The 20,078-nt window shown below is 41.4% G+C and overlaps 1 protein-coding gene and 1 pseudogene across 2 annotated transcripts in view; one reads left to right on the top strand and one right to left on the bottom strand.

Moving 5' to 3' along the window:
* RHEB (Ras homolog, mTORC1 binding) overlaps positions 1-20,078 on the top strand; it is a 51,801-nt gene that overhangs the window by 15,483 nt on the left and 16,240 nt on the right. For both annotated transcript variants that reach the window (XM_074036383.1, XM_005551217.4), the window contains exons 2-3: positions 13,357-13,428; positions 19,620-19,687. Coding sequence is in view for 1 of the 2 variants with exons in the window: in XM_005551217.4 (XP_005551274.1) it covers positions 13,357-13,428; positions 19,620-19,687 (140 nt within the window). In the remaining variant the exon portion in view is untranslated. The remainder of the gene's footprint in view (positions 1-13,356; positions 13,429-19,619; positions 19,688-20,078) is intronic.
* On the bottom strand, positions 944-2,194 carry LOC102126871 (eukaryotic peptide chain release factor subunit 1 pseudogene; annotated as a pseudogene).

Below are 20,078 nucleotides of genomic sequence, written 5' to 3'. Positions count from 1 at the left end.
GCAGGGTGAAAAGCAGGGCTTCATCGCACTTGGATTTTGGTATACTCGAGCATCCTGGAACCAGTGCCCCTTGTATACCAAGGGATGCCTGTATCCCTTTGGGTGAATTTTTTCCCCCCACTTAAATTGCATGTTTTATTTCCCCCAATCCCAGCGATAGCACAGAAGCCCCAACATATCCAACCCAAACTGGTTTCAAGTACGTTAAGGTTATAGGGACTCTTGTCAGAACGTTGATACAAAGGACTCCCAAGCGCCGGGCACAAATGTGTCAGCAAACAGATGGAAGTAAACAGTGCACTGGCCCTAATGCTTCATGAGTCAGTTTGATTTTGCAATGCAGTTTGCATCCTTGAAACTGCCAGTCTGGAGGAAGACAGGGTAGCGTGAGGGAGTGAAGTTGAAATTGCCTCCTATTAGCTCATCCTTTCAACATTAAATAGGCCAAGAGAGAAATGATTCCAGCATTTCACCACATATATTTCTTATGCAGTCTAAGGTGGGAATGCCATTTAAATGGGTCACTGCAAAATGCAGCAATTTAATTTTTCTGCAATCAAAATAAGCCAGTATGATCTCACTTCATATAACTTTTGAAGGTTTACAGCAGTTAAAGTATTTTTACTTCTATATATGAAGGTTAAAAATTTTTTTTTTTTTCATAAAGTACAAGAGCAACCAATTTCACCATCAAGTAAAAGTAAAATCTGGGATTCTTTTTTAAATTAGTCCAAAGTGGCATTTAGGAACTTAGTTGTAGGCTGCTGCGCTGACACCACGACAAACCAAAGTGTAGCATTGGGTCTGGTTTTGTGTCGGTTGTCTTTTCAATAACCAGTGCTCATGGATAAAGTTCTGGAAATGTTCCAGTTATAAGGCAGGGATCTGTTTGGATTCCACCATGGGTATGTTCCTTGGGTTGGATGCTGGAGGGTGAGGCACATTTTGCCGGACCTATGTCAACTACCTAGTAATCATCAAGGTCAAAAAATTCATTGTCTCCTCCTTGGTATTCCATTCCCTGGAAGTCTACTCCGTACCGCGGGATACCTCCAATTCCACCAGATCCTTTCACAAACCAAGACCCTTCTTGCGTTTTATCTGTGACAATTTCCAATGTCGCTCCACATTTTTTATAGTTGTTAGCAAACCATTCCAACAGGGGCGTGCTCTCGATAAGTTCATGTTCCTGTCCAGTCTCTTTGTCTGTGAAATGAGATTTATCCTTTTCTTGGTCTGGAGTTAGAGAATTTTCTCTTCTGTGCCTTGGCAATGAAGAACATAATGTCATTATATCCAGATTTTCATGGACCATTAGAATTTCTACAGCTCCCATTTCCAAAGCCTTTAGTGTATCTTCAACCCCAAAACAGTACTTGGGCGTGTCCTGGGTGATTTCATCAAAGTATCGTTCTATTGATTTCTTCTCTTGAATGAATTTCACTTTGGAGAGGACTTCAGTAGATAACTTAGTAGCCTGGTTGAATCCATTTTCACCACCGTAGGATATAACAACTAATTTTAAAACTTTCTATTGTAACCTCTGATCAAACACACCAGATTGATTTAGTTCAAAGTCAGCGGATCCAGCTAAAACTAGACCAGCCACATTCACTTTGTCCCCAGAAATAAACAGCTGCACAGCAGTCTCCGCTACTTTCTGAACATAGTTATGTCGCTTTTCCATTTTTAAACGGGCAAAACGCAAGCCTAACTATCCTCCTCTACTGTGTTTCTCTGGGAGATCCACAGTGAATTTGTGCAGGACTTCTCTTAATGTTTCCTTGGAGTGTGCCAAAAAGTGCACACTTCCATCTATTACAACGAATCCAAACTTGCTATAGTCTGAAAGTAGTGCTGTAAGAGCCCCAGCATGGAATTTGTTGTCACACAAATACAATGACGTATTAATTTTGTTTGAAAGATTCAAAGTCAATGTTGACTTTCTTTTTTTTCCTTTCCTTCTTCCGTTACAGTTGTTCCACAGTAAACAACCAGACCATCTGGAGGTACTTTGTTATACAGTTTGAGCCTTTGTTGTATAGATGTAATGGCTCCCAGGACTCAATGGTGGTTTACTCCTGCCATTAATTAATGTTAGATGCATTTCCAAACTCATCTGCTAACATTGTTGCCACTGGTGAAATCTGGTCTTTGGGAGGAATGATCAATGATATCATGCTGGTGCCATTGCTGCAGGCCGCCTCCAAGCTCTTTTTTTTTTTTTTTTTTTGAGACGGTTGTGTTGCCCAGGCTAGAGTGCAGTGGCATGATCTCGCCTCACTGCCACTCCGCCTCCCGGGTTCAGGAGATTCTTCTGCCTCAGCCTCCAGAGTAGCTGAGGCTACAGGCGCGTGCCACCACGCCCAGCTAATTTTTGTATTTTTAGTAGAGACGGGGTTTCACCATATTGGCCAGATGGGTCTTGAACTGCTGACCTCAGGTGATCCGCAGGCCTGCCTCGGCCCCTGAAAGTGCTGGGATTGCAGGCGTGAGCCACCACGCCCAGCCCGCCTCTGAGCTCTTAATGAGCTTCTTGATCTTCCATATCTCCACCTTCCTGTCCACAGCACTGGGGTCGTCCACCGTCTTCTCATCTCCTTCTCCCTAAGGGCCCAGTCCTGGGCAGCAGCAGCTGGTAGGACGCCGGCTCCCTCTCACCAGGGAGCTGCATATGTTGCAGTGCGCTTACATGGTGCCCGTGATATCACTTCTTCCGCCGGGGCAGAGTGCAAGGCTGTGGGGTGGGTTTAACATAATTTAGGACATTTGGTTTGTTTCAACTTCAGGGCAATTATTAGTAAAGCCAGTATAAACATGCAAATACAGGTTTTTGTATTGACCATAAATTTTCGTTTGTCTTCCATAAATACCTAGGAATGAGATTGCTGAGTCATATGGTAAGTGTAGGTTAAGCTTTTCAGAAGCTGCTGAACTTGCCAAATTGCACTATTTTGCATTCCCACAGGCAGTGGGTGAGCGTATAGGTTGATCCACGTCCTAGCAAGCACTGGGATGGCCAGTATTTTTTATTTTAGCCATTTTAATTAGGTGTGTAGATCTCATTGTAATTTTTAATTTACATTTCCCTAATGGATAATGATGTTAAAAGCATCTTTAATATGCTTTGCCACTTGCATATTTTCTTTGTTAAAGTGTTCATATCTTTTGCTCAGTTTCTTCATTGGATTGTTTCTTGTTGTTGAGTCGTGAGGGTTAGGCATACTCTACTTGTGGGTCCTTTGCACATATTTTCTCCCAGTCTGTGGCCTGTCTTTTCATTCGCTTAACAAGGCTCTTAGTAGAGTTTTTAATTTTGATCAAGTCCAAGATGTTATTTTTTTCTTTTACGGATTGTACTTTGAATTTTATACCTAAGAATCTTCACCCAACTCAAGTTTGCAAAGATTTTTTTCCAATGCTTCTCCTAGAAGTTTCATAGCTTTTACATTTAGGTCTATGATCTTTTTGATTTTGGAGACAGGGTCTTGTTCCGTCACCCAGACTGGAGTGCAGTGGCACAATCACAGCTTGCTGCAGCCTCAACCTGGCAGGCTCAAATGATCCTTCCACGTCATCCTCCCTGGTAGCTGGTACCACAGGAGCACACCACCACACCTGGCTCATTTTTTGATTTTCTGTAGAGGTGAGATTTCGCTGTGTTACCCAGGCAGGTCTTGAATCCTGGGCTCAAGCAATATGATCAATTTTGGATCCTATACATTTTTATAGGATACAAGCCAAGCTTCTCTCTCTTCTGTTTTTATTTTAAAATTTTTTTGTAGAGGCTGGTCTTGCTGTGTTGCCCAGGCTTGTCTCAAACTCCTGACCTCAAGCTGTCTTCTCACCTCGGCTCCAAAGTGTGGGGATTACAGCCATGAGCTACTGCCGCAGCCTCTTTTATTTTTTCTGATATTGACATCCAGTTGTTTCAGCACCATTTGTTGGAAAAGACCGTTCTTTGTTGAAAATCAATTGATCATACATATGTATGGCTCTATTTTGGGAGTGTGCATTTTCTTCCATTAATCTGTGTTTGTCCTTAGGCCAGTACCACACTGTCTTAATTACTTTAGACTCCTAGTAAGTCTTGAAATCAGATACATACTTTGTTTCTTCTTAAGATTTTTTAATTTTTTTCTAAGAGATTAATTTTTCCCTTTTTTTTTTTTTTTGTTGGTTTGTAATAAGTACCTATATTGAAGTGGACTAAAAAAAAGTCCAGTTTTTATTTCTAGTCCATTTTTCAGAATCGCATTCTCATCTTCCTAGTGTTTCATCTTCTCATATCACTCTTCTGACTGGAAAACCCCTAGTGGCTTTTGAAAGAAAATCTTAAGCATGTTTTTTTAAAGACATTTTCAGGCCAGGCACAGTGGTTTCGCACCCATAATCTCAGCACTTTGGGAGGACAGAATGGGTGGACCGCTTGAGCCCAGGTGTTCAAGACCAGCATGGCAGCATGGTGAGACCCTATCTCTACAAAAAAAAACTCAGTGGGCCTGATAGGGACACCCCTGTATTCCCAGCTACTTGGGAGGCTAAGACAAGAGGATACCTTCAGCCCAGAAGTTGGAGGCTGCAGTGAGCTCTGATTGCACTGCTGCACTCCAGCCTGGGCAACCGAGGGGAGACCCTGTCTCCAAACAAAAGACATTTCTAAGGTGGAGGAGGGTAATATTTGATTTTCACAATTAGTAGTACCTTTCTCCCTGTTGAGACTACAGGTTCCTTTTAGGTTTCAATCAGGTATTTTATACGGACTCTTCCACAATTACACGTGGAGTAGGACTTAAGTTGGTGTATGTGAATTCAAGGTGTTGATCATAATTTGGGAAAAGCTTGATTGACTATGGGATTGTGGTACAGAATTGAATAACTGTTTACTGAATATGTATGTGATGGGTACCAGGTACTGTGCTTTATATCTGTGATTTCATTTAATAATTATGATGCAGAGAGATTTTGCAGCCCAGAGCGCTTAACTTCAATGTCTTGACACAGTTAGGATTCACACCACGATCTTGAGTTTAAATCCTAAACCTTTACCCACTGTCTTCTTTCTTTTCTTTCCCCCCGCCTCCCTCCCTCCCTCTCTCCCTCTCTTCCTTCCTTCTTTCCTTCCCTCTCTCCCTCCCTTTTTACTCTTGTCGCCCAGGCTGGAGTGCAGTGGCACAATCTCGGCTCACTGCAACCTCCACCTCCCAGGTTCAAGTGATTCTTGTGCCTCAGCCTCCCCAGTAGTTGGGATTACAGGCTCGTGCCACTATGCCCAGCTAATTTTTTGTATTTTTAGTAGAGACGAGGTTTCGCCAGCTGGCCTCGAACTCCTGAGCTCAGGCAATCCGCCCACCTTGGCCTCCCAAAGTGCTGGGATTATAGGCGTGAGCCACTGTGTCTGGCCTATTGTGTTTATTTTTAATATGTTTCTCCCCATTAGAATTTATATACTGAGGAAGGGGTTCCCATGCTTAGAATTGTGCCTTGTACTTAGTAGCTGTTTAACAGATAGATACTTGAGTAAATGAATGAATTAATCTGTAGTCAGAACTTTGAAAACTTGGGATTCAGAATGGAATGGAATGGAATATTGCCATGCTTGGAACTGTAAAAATACAGCTGTTAGGAGGTAGAACTGAGAGAAGGGACAATTGGAGAGTTAATCTTCTTGTTCTACAAAAGGGATTCTGTTTGTAACTGATGAAACTAGGTAGAGGTTTAAGTAAATGTATAACCAAGCTGGAGGGAAGAAACCTAATAGCTGTTCTGCGGGAATGTCATCATTTAGTCAATAGGGAGGTAGACATCCAGAAGTCACAGCTTGCCGCTTGCCTCTGGCCAGTAGCTTTTCAATTGTATCTTTTTAAGAGAGGGTCTCACTCTGTCACCCAGCCTGGAGCGCAGCCTCGACCTCCAGGCCTCAGGTGGTCCTCCCAAGTACCTGGGAGCATAGGCGTGCACTACCATGCCCTGCTAATTTTTTCATTTTTTTTTTTTATAGAGACGGGGGGTCTCACTGTGTTGCCCAGGCTGGTCTTGAATTCCTAGGCCCAAGCAATCTGCCAGCCTCAGCCCAGCCTCCAAAACTGCTGAGATTACAATTACTGTATCCATTCAATTCAGTGGTATTCACTGAGTTCTATTCTGCAGGTTTCATTGATGTTTGATTTCTTTCATTGATGTTTCTCCTAAAGTTGGAGAGCTGCTTCTCTTCCTTAATTGCCTCCAGTACTTTAACCTCTATTTGTCTGACCTTTTCCTTGAAGGCTCCTCAAGCCAGGACCTACACACCTTTTGTCAGGGGTGTTTAATTAGAGTTCTACAGGGCGCACAGGTGTATCCCCATGGGCACATTTAATTTAGGGTGAGTAAAATGGAGCTGTAAGTGGCTGAGATCGTTTTCTGTAAGGTGCATTCATCTTCATGGTCGAGTGTGTGGCACCCAACGACTGCAGCATCCAGCAAGAGTTCCCTGTAACGCTGAGAGCAAAGGGGAGCCTAATAATATGCCCCCTTGGATTTTTAAATCTATTTAAATATTTCAGAGATACCATTATAACAAGCCACATGGAATGAGGTAAACCAAAAATGTGTTTATAAGGAGGAAGGTTCAGAGGAGACGAGGAGGAAGTGTGGGATCTAGAGAACAAGGGGATAGAACAACTTTTGTGGAAGGGGAGGGTGGCTTACTCTTCCTCCAGTGAAAACGTCAGACTGTGTAAGGCAGACAGGGCTACGTGCCCAGCTCAGGGGCTCCAGTCACTGTGTTTGATGCGTATGCACCAAGGCTAGGACACTGGGTGAGTAGAGGATAGCAGCAATTGGGACATTGAGAGTGCCTTCCTCATAGCTCAGAAGTCATAGCATATCCTCAGTGCCTGGCCCATAGTAGGTGTCCTTTAAGTGATTATGAACTGAGTTGCTGGTAGGAGCTGGAGAATTAGGGAACACCCTGGAGACGATAGGTGATAATAGATGAACTTGTTGCATGAGGGCAGTGGCTCCTAAACATCAGAACTGCACAACTGAATCACCTAGGGGGCTTGTTCATACTTCCATTCTGGAGTTGCCCATCCAGTAGGTTTGAGTGGGGCTCAATAATTTCTTACAGGTTACCATGTAGTAGTAAGCTGCTGGGCCCACACTTTGAGAAAGAATTACTACTGTTGGAGGCAAGGAAGAAGCCACTCGGGATTCTAAAGCAATGGGATGTGGAGGGATAGACCTTAGCTTGCTAAGGGTCACCAACCCACATGGTTTTGAAATTTTCTGTAGCTGAGCTCAACAGGCTTACAAAGGCAATTGATTAGATTAAGATCATAGAGGTTTGTGGCCGGGTGTCGTGGCTCATGCCTGTAATCCCAGCACTTTGGGAGGCTGAGGCGGGCAGATCACGAGGCCAGGAGATCGAGACCATCCTGGCTAACACGGTGAAACCCCGTCTCTACTAAAAATGCAAAAAAAAAAAAAAAATTAGCTGGGTGTGGTGGCGGGTGCCTGTAGTCTCAGCTACTTGGGAGGCTGAGGCAGGGGAATGGTGTGAACCTGGGAGGCGGAGCTTGCAGTAAGCCAAGATTGCGCCACTGCACTCCAGCCTCGGTGACAGAGTGAGACTCCATCTCAAAAAAATAAAAAATCAGATTCGTTAAAGGGCCCTATAGAAGGGAAATTGGAGACTTCTTAGAACAGCGCAGTGGACGATTTGTCTTGGGGCTTATACTGTGTAGGGAAGAAAGAAACCTGGTGGAGATTGGAGATTCAAGGTCATAGTTTAGTATATTTCTAACATTTTTGTCTGCAGCCACCTTAGTAAGAAACACATTTTACACTGTGACCCAGTAATAAATGTGTGTATAACTGAGATAGAAGGTTCATAACACCTTTCTTGTTTGTAGTCCATGCTGGCATTCCTATTTCTTAAAAAAATAGTGTGGGTCATGGCACAGTGTATTGACTTCATGACTAGTTAGGCCACACCACTGATTTGAAAACATTGCTTGTAGAGATGGTTTGGATTAGATGATGAGAATCAGAAAGGGAGACCACTGGGGAATACATGGTCCTGTGTATTGATTGATAGGTGGGAGGAAGGGCAGATGCCAGAGGAACAGCAGTCTGGGTGGTGACCAGGCACTTCTTGGTATGCTCAGGAGCTGGGTTGCTGAAGTGGCATGGAGAGGATTACTGGTGCAAAGGCCATGGGCTTTCAGGCTAAGCTGTTAGCTTGTGTCCATGGTCATCAAAGCCCCTTAAAGTTATGTTATGAATTTGAGGTGATGAAAGCAGCCCTGGAATGGGTTGTGTCCTAGATACATTACATTGGTTCTAATGGACTCCCCTTTCTGCAGAATGCCTTGATAGACTAGTTAATAGATTGAAAATCTGGTCTTCCCCATCATATCCCAATGAACAAGCAATGTATAAACTGTTTGGGAAAATGCTGGGCTTGTAGGGAGTCGGTGGGAGGGGGACAGACCGTGGCTGGAGGGCAGTGGTACCCTCACGCACACAGCCTCAACCCTTGGACTCAAGCGATCCTCCTACATCACTTTCTTGAGTAACTGAGACTTCACCACACTCAGCTAATTTTTATATTTTTTTGTAGAGATACGGTTTTACCATGTTGTTCAGACTGGTCTCAAACTCTTGGGGTCAAACATTCCACCCGCCTCGGCCTCCCAAAGTGTTGGGATTACAGGCATGAGCCCCCACACCTGGCTAAAAAGTTAGTTTTTAGGAGAATAATCATGATAACAAAGTCAATATTAATCTGAAAACTTAAAATAATTCTGTAAACAGTGCCTGTTTTGCAATAATCACGAGGTATAAGGTTGAGTCAACACCCCTGAAAGTATATACAGCTTCTGTAGTGAAAATACCAGGTGAAAAATTCACTGTACCATTTTATCATTGGAAAAAAAATAATATGATGCTATTCCCCGATAAACGCTTAGAATAATTTTTTTAAATAATTTTTATTTTTAAAAATTAAGGTGGGTTTTGGTTTGGAGGAAGAATATTTGACAGTTAATTGTGGGAATTGAGATACTGCCTTTTAAAGCATTTGTAGTAATTTATGTCATTACATGAGTGGTTTGTGTTTGAGGATAAACACATGTCTGAGTATGGGCTACTTTTCCATTTATTTGGGATCACTCCTACGTAGTTTTCATGTAACATTTTTCCAAAGAGTTGATCTGGAGTGTGAGATTGTCTTCAGCAAAGAACAGTGTTTCCAGACCTGAATTTGCTAAGGACAAAAGCCAAAGTAAATATATGAAGTTATTGAGAGAAAAAGGTTAAAGATGATCACAGTAGAGATCACAAATGCCTTTTTATGGCTGCAAGCAGACTACATGAAAATCCTAACCAAAAGATGTGAACTACGTCTCCAGAAGACACTCCTTAAAGCCAGAAATTATAACTAGAACTGAGAACACTTGAAAATGAGCGATGGGGTTTATTTATGAAGATTCATTAGCATTTAATGCTGACTTGTCAAGATTTCAACACTAATTATCTAATAATAGCACTTTCAATGGAAATGGCAGAAAACAGCATGTTAGCAAACATAACCTTCCTATCCCTTCTGGATTATTTAAATAATTAATGACCTCACCCTAGCGGGAGAGCCCCAGGGAGGAGAGACCCAAGGGAAACGTCATTTTTCTTCAGTGCCACTTCTGCTAATGAACAATACCTTTCTCCCAGGGCCAGTCTGAGAATCCAGTTTTCACCCTGGAGAAATAAGTTTTAAATTCTGGTATCCCAATTTACTATTCGTGAAAACAACAGTTGGCTGTCAACCTGCGATGTGATTTTGGTTAGACTACATTGTCTGTTACCAGAATGATGACTTAGTTTTTAACCGAAATGTTAATTTAGCCTGTCAAATAGTATATGCCCATTGTGATACAAATGAGGAGCTCTTCTCTCACTACATGTTTGCACTTGATCTCATGCTGTCTTGCTTAATGTGTGTAACTTTCTTTTCTGTTCAAATGTGGCTTCCTAAATTTCACAGGAAACTCCTGAAACTCTGCTCCCCATCCCTTCACTCCCGCAAGTCAGGTTGTTGAGACTTGACCAGTGCCAGTTCAGAGGACTGTCTGATCCAGGGGCTCCCGGTTGCCCAGTGCTTAGGGAGCTTATCCCATGTATGATACTTAGCTCCTCTTTCACTGTTTTTAGTCCAGTTCTACTACACAAAATGTTGCAAAAGTCTTTTAAATTCTATTATTTCCTTTTTTCTTTGTAACTCTTGCCCATATCTTTAGGGAGAAAATGATCTGCTTTCTTTCCTTTCCATTTGTAAGCAAAACAAAAACCCCACAAACCCTTATCCCACCCACATAAGGGTATAAAAAGCCCACCAGAGTCCTTAGAAGTACCCTGCAAAAGCTCTTAAGAAGTTTTTTGTCTTCTTTCTTTCTAATTAAGTTTCATTTCTTTAAGCAGTAGCATTCAGTGTAAATAACAATTTTTTTACTCCTAATTTTTCAGTTTCAATAACGTAAGAGAGGAGTTTTCCCCTTGCTGTTTTTATTACCTGAAGTAGTTCTGCTATATTTTGAGTTAAATTCTCCTTTACAGGCTAGCATATATAACATGGTTTATTTTCAACACAATTCAATTTAAATTTGTGGAATTCTTGAACTATTGTATTCCTATATCACAGGCAGGCCTGTGATTGGGTACCAATAAATACTAGTTGAATTGTTTCTTAATTTCTGATGAACTGTGTTTTCTACTTCATTTGTATAAAATTGAGATCTTTTGTAGTATCTGAATGGCTAAGAGTGACATTTGGAGGTCTACGCTTTAATTTCATTCATTTGTTCAGAAATCTCAATGTTTACAGTGTGTCAGCTGGCCCTGTGCTGGCTTCAGTAGAGTGTTCACTCAATGAAGATAATTTCAAATAACTTAATAAAGCAGTAGCTATGAGAATGACTTTTAAGGCATGGGTACTACCTTAGGGTGGTCTTGAAGGTTTCTCTGTGGAACTAACATTTGAGCTCAGATCAGAATGACAAAGATGAGTCATATATTCAGAGATGGGGGGATGGGCGTTGCTAGAATAAAGGGGCCAAGGCAGGCAGGAACTCCAGGAGCAGAAGGGATGTGACTGGAGCCTCAGGACGGGTTGTTGGGGGCTGTTGGCAGAAAAGGTCAGAGTGGTAGCCAGAGCAGGGATGGCCTGGTATTTGTGGGCCATGGTTAGAAGTTGGGAATTGATTCTAATTGCAATGAGGATTGGAAGCAGAGAAGTAGCATTTAATTTTCAAATGCTCATGTAAGTTGCTTTGTAGAGAATAGTTTCAGGTTTTAGTAATTCTAGAGACATTTCAAACTGTATATTGGGCCGCTGATAAGGAGTAAATAGGTCTGCCAACTTGTGGCCTTTCCTTCCCAGCAACCCCTACTTTTTTTATTTTAATAAGACAGTCTCACTGGTGCCCAGACTGGAGTGCAGTGGCGCCATCTCGGCTCACTACAACGCCCGCCTCCTGGTTCAAGCTGTCTTCCTGCCTCAGCCTCCTGAGTAGCTGGGATTGCGGGTGCCCATCCCCATGTTTGGCTAACTTTTTTTGTATTTTTAGTAGAGACAGGGCCAACCATGTTGGCCAGGCTGGTCTCGAACTCCTGACCTCAGGTGATCCACCCACCTCAGCCTCCCAAAGTACTGGAATTACAGGCATGAGCCACCACACCCGGCCAGCAACCACTACTGTTAAGCCAACTTTTTAACAATTTAAATTTTGAGGAATGCCTTTGGTGTGAAAACGTTGTGCAACTATACCTATCCATAGTTTGGAGGAGAAACAAGCGGAAATTAAACCCAAAAGTGTAAGATGGGTGTTACCGTGCCTCTCCTTCACTCTCACTGCACGTCCTGTTCTGGTGGAGTTAAGGACACCAGGCATATACAGCATGTGTGTAATAATGTTCCGAGGATGTGAGAGAGAAGGAAGGGTTTGGAGGTGAAATTGGGGAGGGACCACTTCCTCATTCCTGGTGATAAAGTCATCTGAACTATGCCTCTCATGCGGTTTCTTCACAGGGCACATACCCTGTTCTGAAGTCCTCCAGTAGACATTTTAGGTAACAGAAGAGTGAGAAGCTCTAGTTGTTGATTATTAACATACAAGTTCAATTATTGGCGATTTTGTGAAATCCATACATTTCTTAATTGTCTAGATACTGCTAGGCCTTTCATACTGAATGAGATAGGATTTCTAGCTTCAAAGGAGTTTTGTTTTTTTTTTTTGTTTTTTTTTTTGAGACGGAGTCTCGCTCTGTCGCCCAGGCTGGAGTGCAGTGGCCGGATCTCAGCTCACTCAAGCTCCGCCTCCCGGGTTCACGCCATTCTCCTGCCTCAGCCTCCCGAGTAGCTGGGACTACAGGCGCCTGCCACCTCGCCCGGCTAGTTTTTTGTATTTTTAGTAGAGACGGGGTTTCACCGTGTTAGCCAGGATGGTCTCGATCTCCTGACCTCGTGATCTGCCCGTCTCGGCCTCCCAAAGTGCTGGGATTACAGGCTTGAGCCACCGCGCCCAGCCCTTCAAAGGAGTTTTTAAGATAAAGACTTATGTTACATATTTTCAGATTACTCTTATTATTATTTTTTTTTGAGACGGGGTCTTGCTCTGTTGCCCAGGCTAGAGTGCAGTGGTGTGATCTTGGCCCACTGCAGCCTCTGCCTTCTGGGTTCAAGCGATTCTCTTATCTCAGCCTTCCAAGTAGCTGGGATTACAGGCACCCACCACCACACTCAGCTAATTTTTGTTATTCTTAGTAGAGACGGGGTTTCACCATGTTGGCCAGGCTGGTCTCAAACTCCTGACCTCAGGTGATCCAACTGCCTCAGCCTCCCAAAGTACTGGGATTACAGGCATGAGCCATGGCACCTGGCCGTATTACCCTTTTTAAAAGCTGTACTTGGTAACACTTCTAATGGTCATATATGAAAGAATACAACGAAACTAATCGTTTTAATTTTCATATTAACATTAAATAGCAGGATTCCAAGGATACTAGAGGAAATTAGCTTACTTTAAACCTTTTAGTTTACCTTTAACAGAATATCTGATGTGCTTGTTGGTCAGTAATATTTGTTAATGTCACAGACAAGTTTACTTGGTAATAGCTTAATTGCATAATATCCTCATATAAAGCAAATTAATGAAATTTATTTCATTTTTTGAAATTGCCCAAATGCTAATTAAAGGAATGTTTTTTGACCCTAATACCTTCAGCTTCTTCATCTATTAGTGGTTTTTTAATGAAACAGCAAAATTAAAAATTTTTACCTTTATATGCCAACACACACTAAGCTCTTGTTCTTCTTTATAGGGAAATCCTCATTGACGATTCAATTTGTTGAAGGCCAATTTGTGGACTCCTACGATCCAACCATAGAAAACAGTAAGTATTGTTTTCAAGTACTTAAAAACTGAGAAGCCTTCTTTTGTGTAAAATAGCCATTGTGTATTCATGGAGGCTTTGAGTGCAGAAGGTAAATTCTGTATGTCTCCCGATTGGGGTCAAAGAAAACTTGCAAAAGATTTACCTACTTTACCCTGAAAGATTTTTTCCTTCCATGTCTGCATGCCTTGCCATCTAGAAATTGTTAAATCAAGTCAGTAGGAATCTGGCCCATTACTGGAATCTTCGTATTCCAGAATCTGCTCAAAAACAGGAGTGGAGAACACAGTCTTTTCCCCCACACCCCCTTCCTCCCAGCCATTGCAGTTTCCAGGGATTCCAAGCTTGAAAGAATGAAAAACACTCCAGATCGCTGTTCCTTATTCTTACAGAAGCCATACTCCCGCCCCCATTTCTCTATATCCTTCTTTCCAGCCCTAAAGATTTGAAAGAGAAATGAACTATTCTGGGATTGGTTAGAGCAGTTGCAGCATTAAAAAGAAGTTGGCTCAAAAAGCCTGTTGACATTTTAGGCCATGTGCAGAAAAAAGTAGGGAAGAGAGAACCAGCTATGACCTTTACTTTGTTCAATTTTAATCCGTGGTTTCAGCATATTCCTGATAGATTCTAGGACCATGAGACAATTTTTTTTTTTTTTTTTTTAAAAGAGACATGGGTCTCACAGTGTTACCCAGGCTGAGCTCAATATCCTGGACTCAAATGATCCTGTTACCTCAGCCTCCCAAGTAGCTGGAACTACAGGCATATGACACTGTGCCCAGCTTTGAGACAGATCTTGATTCTAGGGATCGCTAAGGAGAATCTGAAACAGGGAAGCTGGTCTTTTCAGGCTTAGAACCACAGGTGGTCCCTGGAACTAGTTTTCTCAGATTCTTGAGACCAGGACTTACCTAGGATTTGTCACCAGGAACATGTAGATTTAAACATGGGGATTCATCAACACCTGGTTGGCATATTATGCATGAGGTAGATTTCACCTGCCAGAGGTTTGCAAGAGAAGAGAATCACTTGAATGCTTTGGCTTAAAGTAAGGAGCTTGGAAGACAACCACCTGCAGGCCAGAAAGGCCCATTGCCCATTGTCTGTCTTTGTATGGACCAAGAGCTAAGAAAGGTTTTTACATTTAAGCATAATATATAAAAGTCTAAAGAAGAATAATGTCTGATGTGAAAATGATATGAAATTCCAATGTTAACGTCTGTAAAGTTTTATTGATACACAGCCATGCTTGTTCCTTTACATGTTGTCCTTTACATTGTGTACAATGGCAGAGTTGTTGAATAGTTACAGCAGGGACCAGGTGGCCTACAAAGCCTAAAATATTTACTAGTACTATCTGGCCCTTTACAGAAAAAGTTTCCTCACCCCTTACTTAAAATATTTGGCTGTCCTTTGTGTGTCAGTGTACTGGTAGCAGAGAAGGAAACCTATTGGTTGATAGACTAACTCTGGGAATATTTTTGAAAGTAACCTTTCAAGGTGTTATATATGAAAGTAACCTCTGGGTATCCGCAGGGAGGAGTCCTGATTACATCCTATGATTTGTCTAGCTAGTCATTATATCATAGTAAGCAAGTGTGAAGAGCAGATTAATGTGAGTGCTAGATGAACAAGCTCGGTTTTCTGTCCACTGGAATAAGAACATAAGGAAATCATCATCTCAGACTTTAATATTTGCTATACATAGCAATTTAGGATTTTAGATCCTTGAAATAATAAGGTTCATTTTGGAATTGTATTAATAGAACAATAGAAGATTGTTTTCTTCGTAAGCTCTGCCTCTAAAAGTGGATAATTGTATATGTATCCTCATACCATTTCATACTGAACTGGAATTAGCTGGGCATGATGGAGTGTGCCTGTAGTCTCAGCTGAGACAGGTGGATCACTTGAACCCAGGAGTTTGAGGCTGCAGTGATCTGTAATCACGCCACTGCACTCCAGCCTGGGTAGCAGTGCAAGATGTGGTCTCAAAAATAGAAATTGAGTTGGAAGGAAAGTCATGGAGTTGTGTATCATGGAGCTGTACATACATACATTATCTTAGTAATGGATCAGAAGAAAGTCCAACTTATGTAACTTGATGTTATCTCAGAAACAGAGTAATATGACCCTACTTTTTTGAGGCTATCAGCATCATCTTTGGTCATATTTTAAATTTTTCTTATCTTACAGTTCAATAATGAAGACTTTTCTTCACCTCAAAAATGAATTCAGAGTACTTGTTAAAGTCTGTAGGCAAGAGCAGAAATAAATATGAATATGTATCCATTAAAAGTTCGTGAGGCATATTCAGACATTATATTCCACTTACTACACTTTTGATAACCTAACACAGGGCAGGAGCCCTTAGTCCACCATTTCTTCCACTATTTGGTAGAAAAACATTCATTGTTCAGTGATAACAATGAATTGGAAAGAAAAGAAAAGGTTGTCATGAACTTGTTGCCAGCAAGATAAATAAGTGGGTGGTTTTATGATTTTAAAAAACTGTAGATCTGGAAATAATTTAGTAGTTATTTTACGCTTTATAATATTAGAACAAGCTGTTATAGCAAGCACTCAGAGGTGACACATTTCAGTGAAGTGTCATGGTGAGAGCAAAAATTCTGGGACTGTGTCATCTTTAACAGTAGGGGTGTAGGAGAACAGTATCAGTAAAACCACATATTTTCTAGTTTGGGGAAATTTTAAAGCAGAAGTACTACTTATGCAAATATACTTCATTATCTACTGCAGTGTTAATCTAACAACTCAATACAAACTAAATTGATAGGATTAAATTAAGCTAGTGGTAGTTTATAATTAAAAAGCAAGCATAGCAGCAATTTCCAACTTCTGCCATCTCCAGGTAGCACTGTTGGTGAATGATAAGCGCCTTGCCTTCCTCTCAGGAAGTTGGGAGATTGCAGTTAGGTGTTGCAGAATTCTCAAGGCACTGCGTCCTGGGTGTGGACTTCTCAGTAGGGTATGAAAGAAGAGTCCTCACCACACTTTAGTAACACAAATCTTGCTTTGTGAACACCAAATTTTAGAAACCTCTATGACCTTGGTTAGTAGCATTTACTACTAAATAGCTATTAGTCTACTTAGGAGAATTTCAGGGGTTTAGGTTGGAAAGGGATTCTCTGGTAATTCAAAGAGGCAGAGAGAAGGGGGCTCAAGGAAAGTGATGTCAGAAGAAAGCCAGCTTTCCATTTTGACATGAGGTTAAAATGAGAGAGAGTAGAATTATTTCCTAGTCTATCCTATCTCTTATTATACCTCCCTTTTTTCTATAGTAACAAAAACTGGCAGTTTTCCTATGACAGCAAGATGGAAGGTCTTCTTTTTCATTTTACTGCTACAAGTAGGACAAGTTACATTCTTTTTACATGCAAAGATAGATGCCAATGTTTATTAGTTGTTTTTTCTTTTATACACTATATACAATGACATCTCCTACCCTTTTTGTCTTACCTCACTGGTGAGCCAGTACTTTCACAGTCTTCTTGGCCGAATCTTCTGCATTTTTTTGACTTGGCAACACGGGGTGCCCTGATTCAGGCCTTTCCTCTGCACTTGCTCTCAAGTGATCTTCCCCTCTCTTTAATTTGCTATTGACTCACCAGTGTGTATTCTCAACCCCAACCTCTCCCCCCAGCTCTGAGTTTTATTTTATAATTTATTTTATTTTACATGACAAGGTCTTTCACTCTGTCCTTCAGGCAGGAGTGCAGTGGCATGATTATAGCTATGGTAACATTGAATTCCTGGACTTAAAATGATCTTGCCTCAGCCTTGCAGGTAGCTAAGACTACAGGCGTGAACCACCACGCTGGAGCAGTTTTTCCTTTTTTGTGGAGATTGGGTCTCACTATGTTGCCTAGGGTGGTCTTGAACTCTAGGCCTGAAGTAGTCCTCCTGCCTGGGCCTCCCAAAGTGGGATTACAGGCATAAGCCACTACATCCTGGGCTTTTTTATTTAACTGCCTGCATTTCCCCTTGGTATTTAATAAGCATCCCAAACCATCCCTAAAACCCAACTCTCAATTCCCTTCCTCTCCCATCCCTAGTATTTTTCCCCTAGTCTTTCCTGTATCTGTAAGTGGCATCTTAAAAAAGTCATCCTGATTCTTCATTTTCTTACATCCCACCTCCAGTCAATTAGAAAATCCTTTTGGTTCTGCCTCTGAAATACTTCCAGAATATCTGCATCTCTAATCCAGGCCAGTGTCACCTATAGATTGTGATAGTCTATACAGTCATGACACTGGTCACTATATCATGGGCTCCTGCCTAATATCTCTGGGACCATTTTTGTTATATACAGTGTAGCCAGAGTGATCTTTCCTTGGTTTCTCCTCACATTCAGAGTAAAAATCCCAAGTTCTGTAGGACCTTCTGCCTCCTGTCCATCCTAGTTAGCTGCCTACCATTCTCCCTCATCTTTAGTTGCATTGACTTTTTTGCTTTTTTCACTTGCTGTTTAACCTCTGCCTGGATGTTCCACTCCCAGGGAAGATACCCGACAGGGTGGGAGGGTACATGTGTGTCTGTATCTTCTTTCCTTCCCTGGGATCTAAGCTCACAGAGTGTCAGAGACTACAGCATCCCAAGCACCCACAACAGTGCTACTGGTGATAATACACACTCAAGAAATTGTTCTTGAATGAATGAATGAATGAATGATGTTTCCTTTCAGTAACCTTGTCATCATAATTATACTTGATAACCACAGTTACTTAGTTCTAATTGAAAGTCACTGGTTTTATTGCTCACCAATGTTTCTTACATACTTCTCATCAAATCTGAAATACACTTCAATTTATCTGACTAAAGGTTTTCACACAGCTCTATAGTGACTGCACTCTGGCTGACAAGGACTGAAAGCTCCAGGGGTGCAGGATGCATCCCAAGCAGAGAGGATACGGTGTAAAAACAAATCTGAGTTCTTTCTTAGAATTGATGAAATAGGTTATATTGGGTATCCCCTCAGCTTGAAATATTCCGATTCAGTTTCCATCTGATTTAACTGTTTCCTAAAAGTGATAACTTCCAGAAAAAGTATAAGCATAATATAGTGTGGCCATTGATTTCATCATGTGGTCTGTAATCTTTACTCACCTGACTTTTGGCACCCCTGCTTGTATTAGAAAAGTGTGACGCTAATATGATTCTCTGTGTGATTGCTTGTCTTTCGGCCATCTTTTCTTTCCCTGTGGAACTCATATAATTCAGATAAGATCTCCAGTCAATCCTCTTTATTACTTAGAGTTTTCTCAAGTAATTTCCATTTGTCTGTGTCAGCTTTGCCTTTCTGCTGTGGGCAAAGTGGGACCTCTCTCAGTTGTATGAGGGATAGATTCTGCAGCCTGGCTCTGGTCATATAGGATGGCCAGTCAGGAGATTGGAGGACTCATCGTGAGTCAGGACAGCTGGGGCGGGTATGCAAGAGAAATCTGTTCCACTTCCTTGTCAGGGTTCCAGGTGGTTATTTTTACATTGTTTCTGTTAGTAGTTCTTTCCTCTTTTGTCTATATTTGCTTGAAGTCGGTCTCCCTCAAATTCTGAATTGACTTTTCCGGAAGTTATTCAAGTCTGATTTTCTTTCCTCCCTTGTCAGGGAAAAGAAGTTGTGACAAATTGCTTGGATCTTTAAGCTTAAGTGGGAAGGATGGCTTCAACATAGAACATCTGTTTCATTGCTGTTTTATCCGTCAGTAAAACTGTTACTTTTTTTATGTACTAAAAGTTCTTAGCACTTCAACTAATATTAGCTCTTTGTGCTCTGATGCCAGACTTCCTATAAATTAATGGAAAATTTCTGTGGTTTTGGTTTATTCTAGAGCTCAGACTTTATGCAGTATATTTCACTTTTTCACAAGAGGAAGGATTTGCCCCAGAGCATTGAAATTACTATTATAGGATTGAATCGTTGCGTACTTTGTCTCTTTGAAAAAGAATCAAGGTTTACCAAGCTTGATTTTAGCCAGCCACCGTGTTTCCTAGCTGAATAATGGAAGCAGGGGAGAATCTGTACAAGTCAGGGAGTTGTTCTTTTTTGTTTCATGGGGCCTTTCTCTGACACTGCTAGGGACTCTGTGCTTAATTGGTTGTCATTGTTCAAACTTTAAGTGGTTTAGAGTTAATTTTTAAAAACTAATGTTTAATTCCCTTTTTCCCTGTAGCTTTTACAAAGTTGATCACAGTAAATGGACAAGAATATCATCTTCAACTTGTAGACACAGCTGGGCAAGTAAGTGACCTCTGGAATCTCAGAATCTTATACAGCATATCTGACAGTCCTGGTCCTAGCGCTGATTTTTGAAAGTACCAGCTATGCCAAGAAAACCCCTCGTGTTGTGTGCAGACAGCCCTGACTCCCAATGGTTTGGCTTGCAGTGGCTCAACTTAACAATTTCTCATCTTTATGATGGGTCTGTTGAGGTATTTGATACATTTTCAACTCATGATATTTTTGGTTTATAGTAGGTTTATTGGGATGTAACCCCATCATAAGTCGAGGAGCGTACATAACTAAATGTTAATATGCTGTGTACTTGGTCTTTTCTAAGACATTTCTGGCAGTTTTCTTTTAATAACTTGTTTTTCTGCTTTAAAATTACTTTAAATATACTAACATTGTA

Source organism: Macaca fascicularis, chromosome 3 (genome assembly GCF_037993035.2).
Source record: "Macaca fascicularis isolate 582-1 chromosome 3, T2T-MFA8v1.1".
In the NCBI taxonomy this organism is placed as follows: Eukaryota; Metazoa; Chordata; class Mammalia; order Primates; family Cercopithecidae; genus Macaca; species Macaca fascicularis.
Note: the sequence above shows the minus strand (reverse complement) of the source record. Positions and strands in the feature narration are given on the sequence as shown.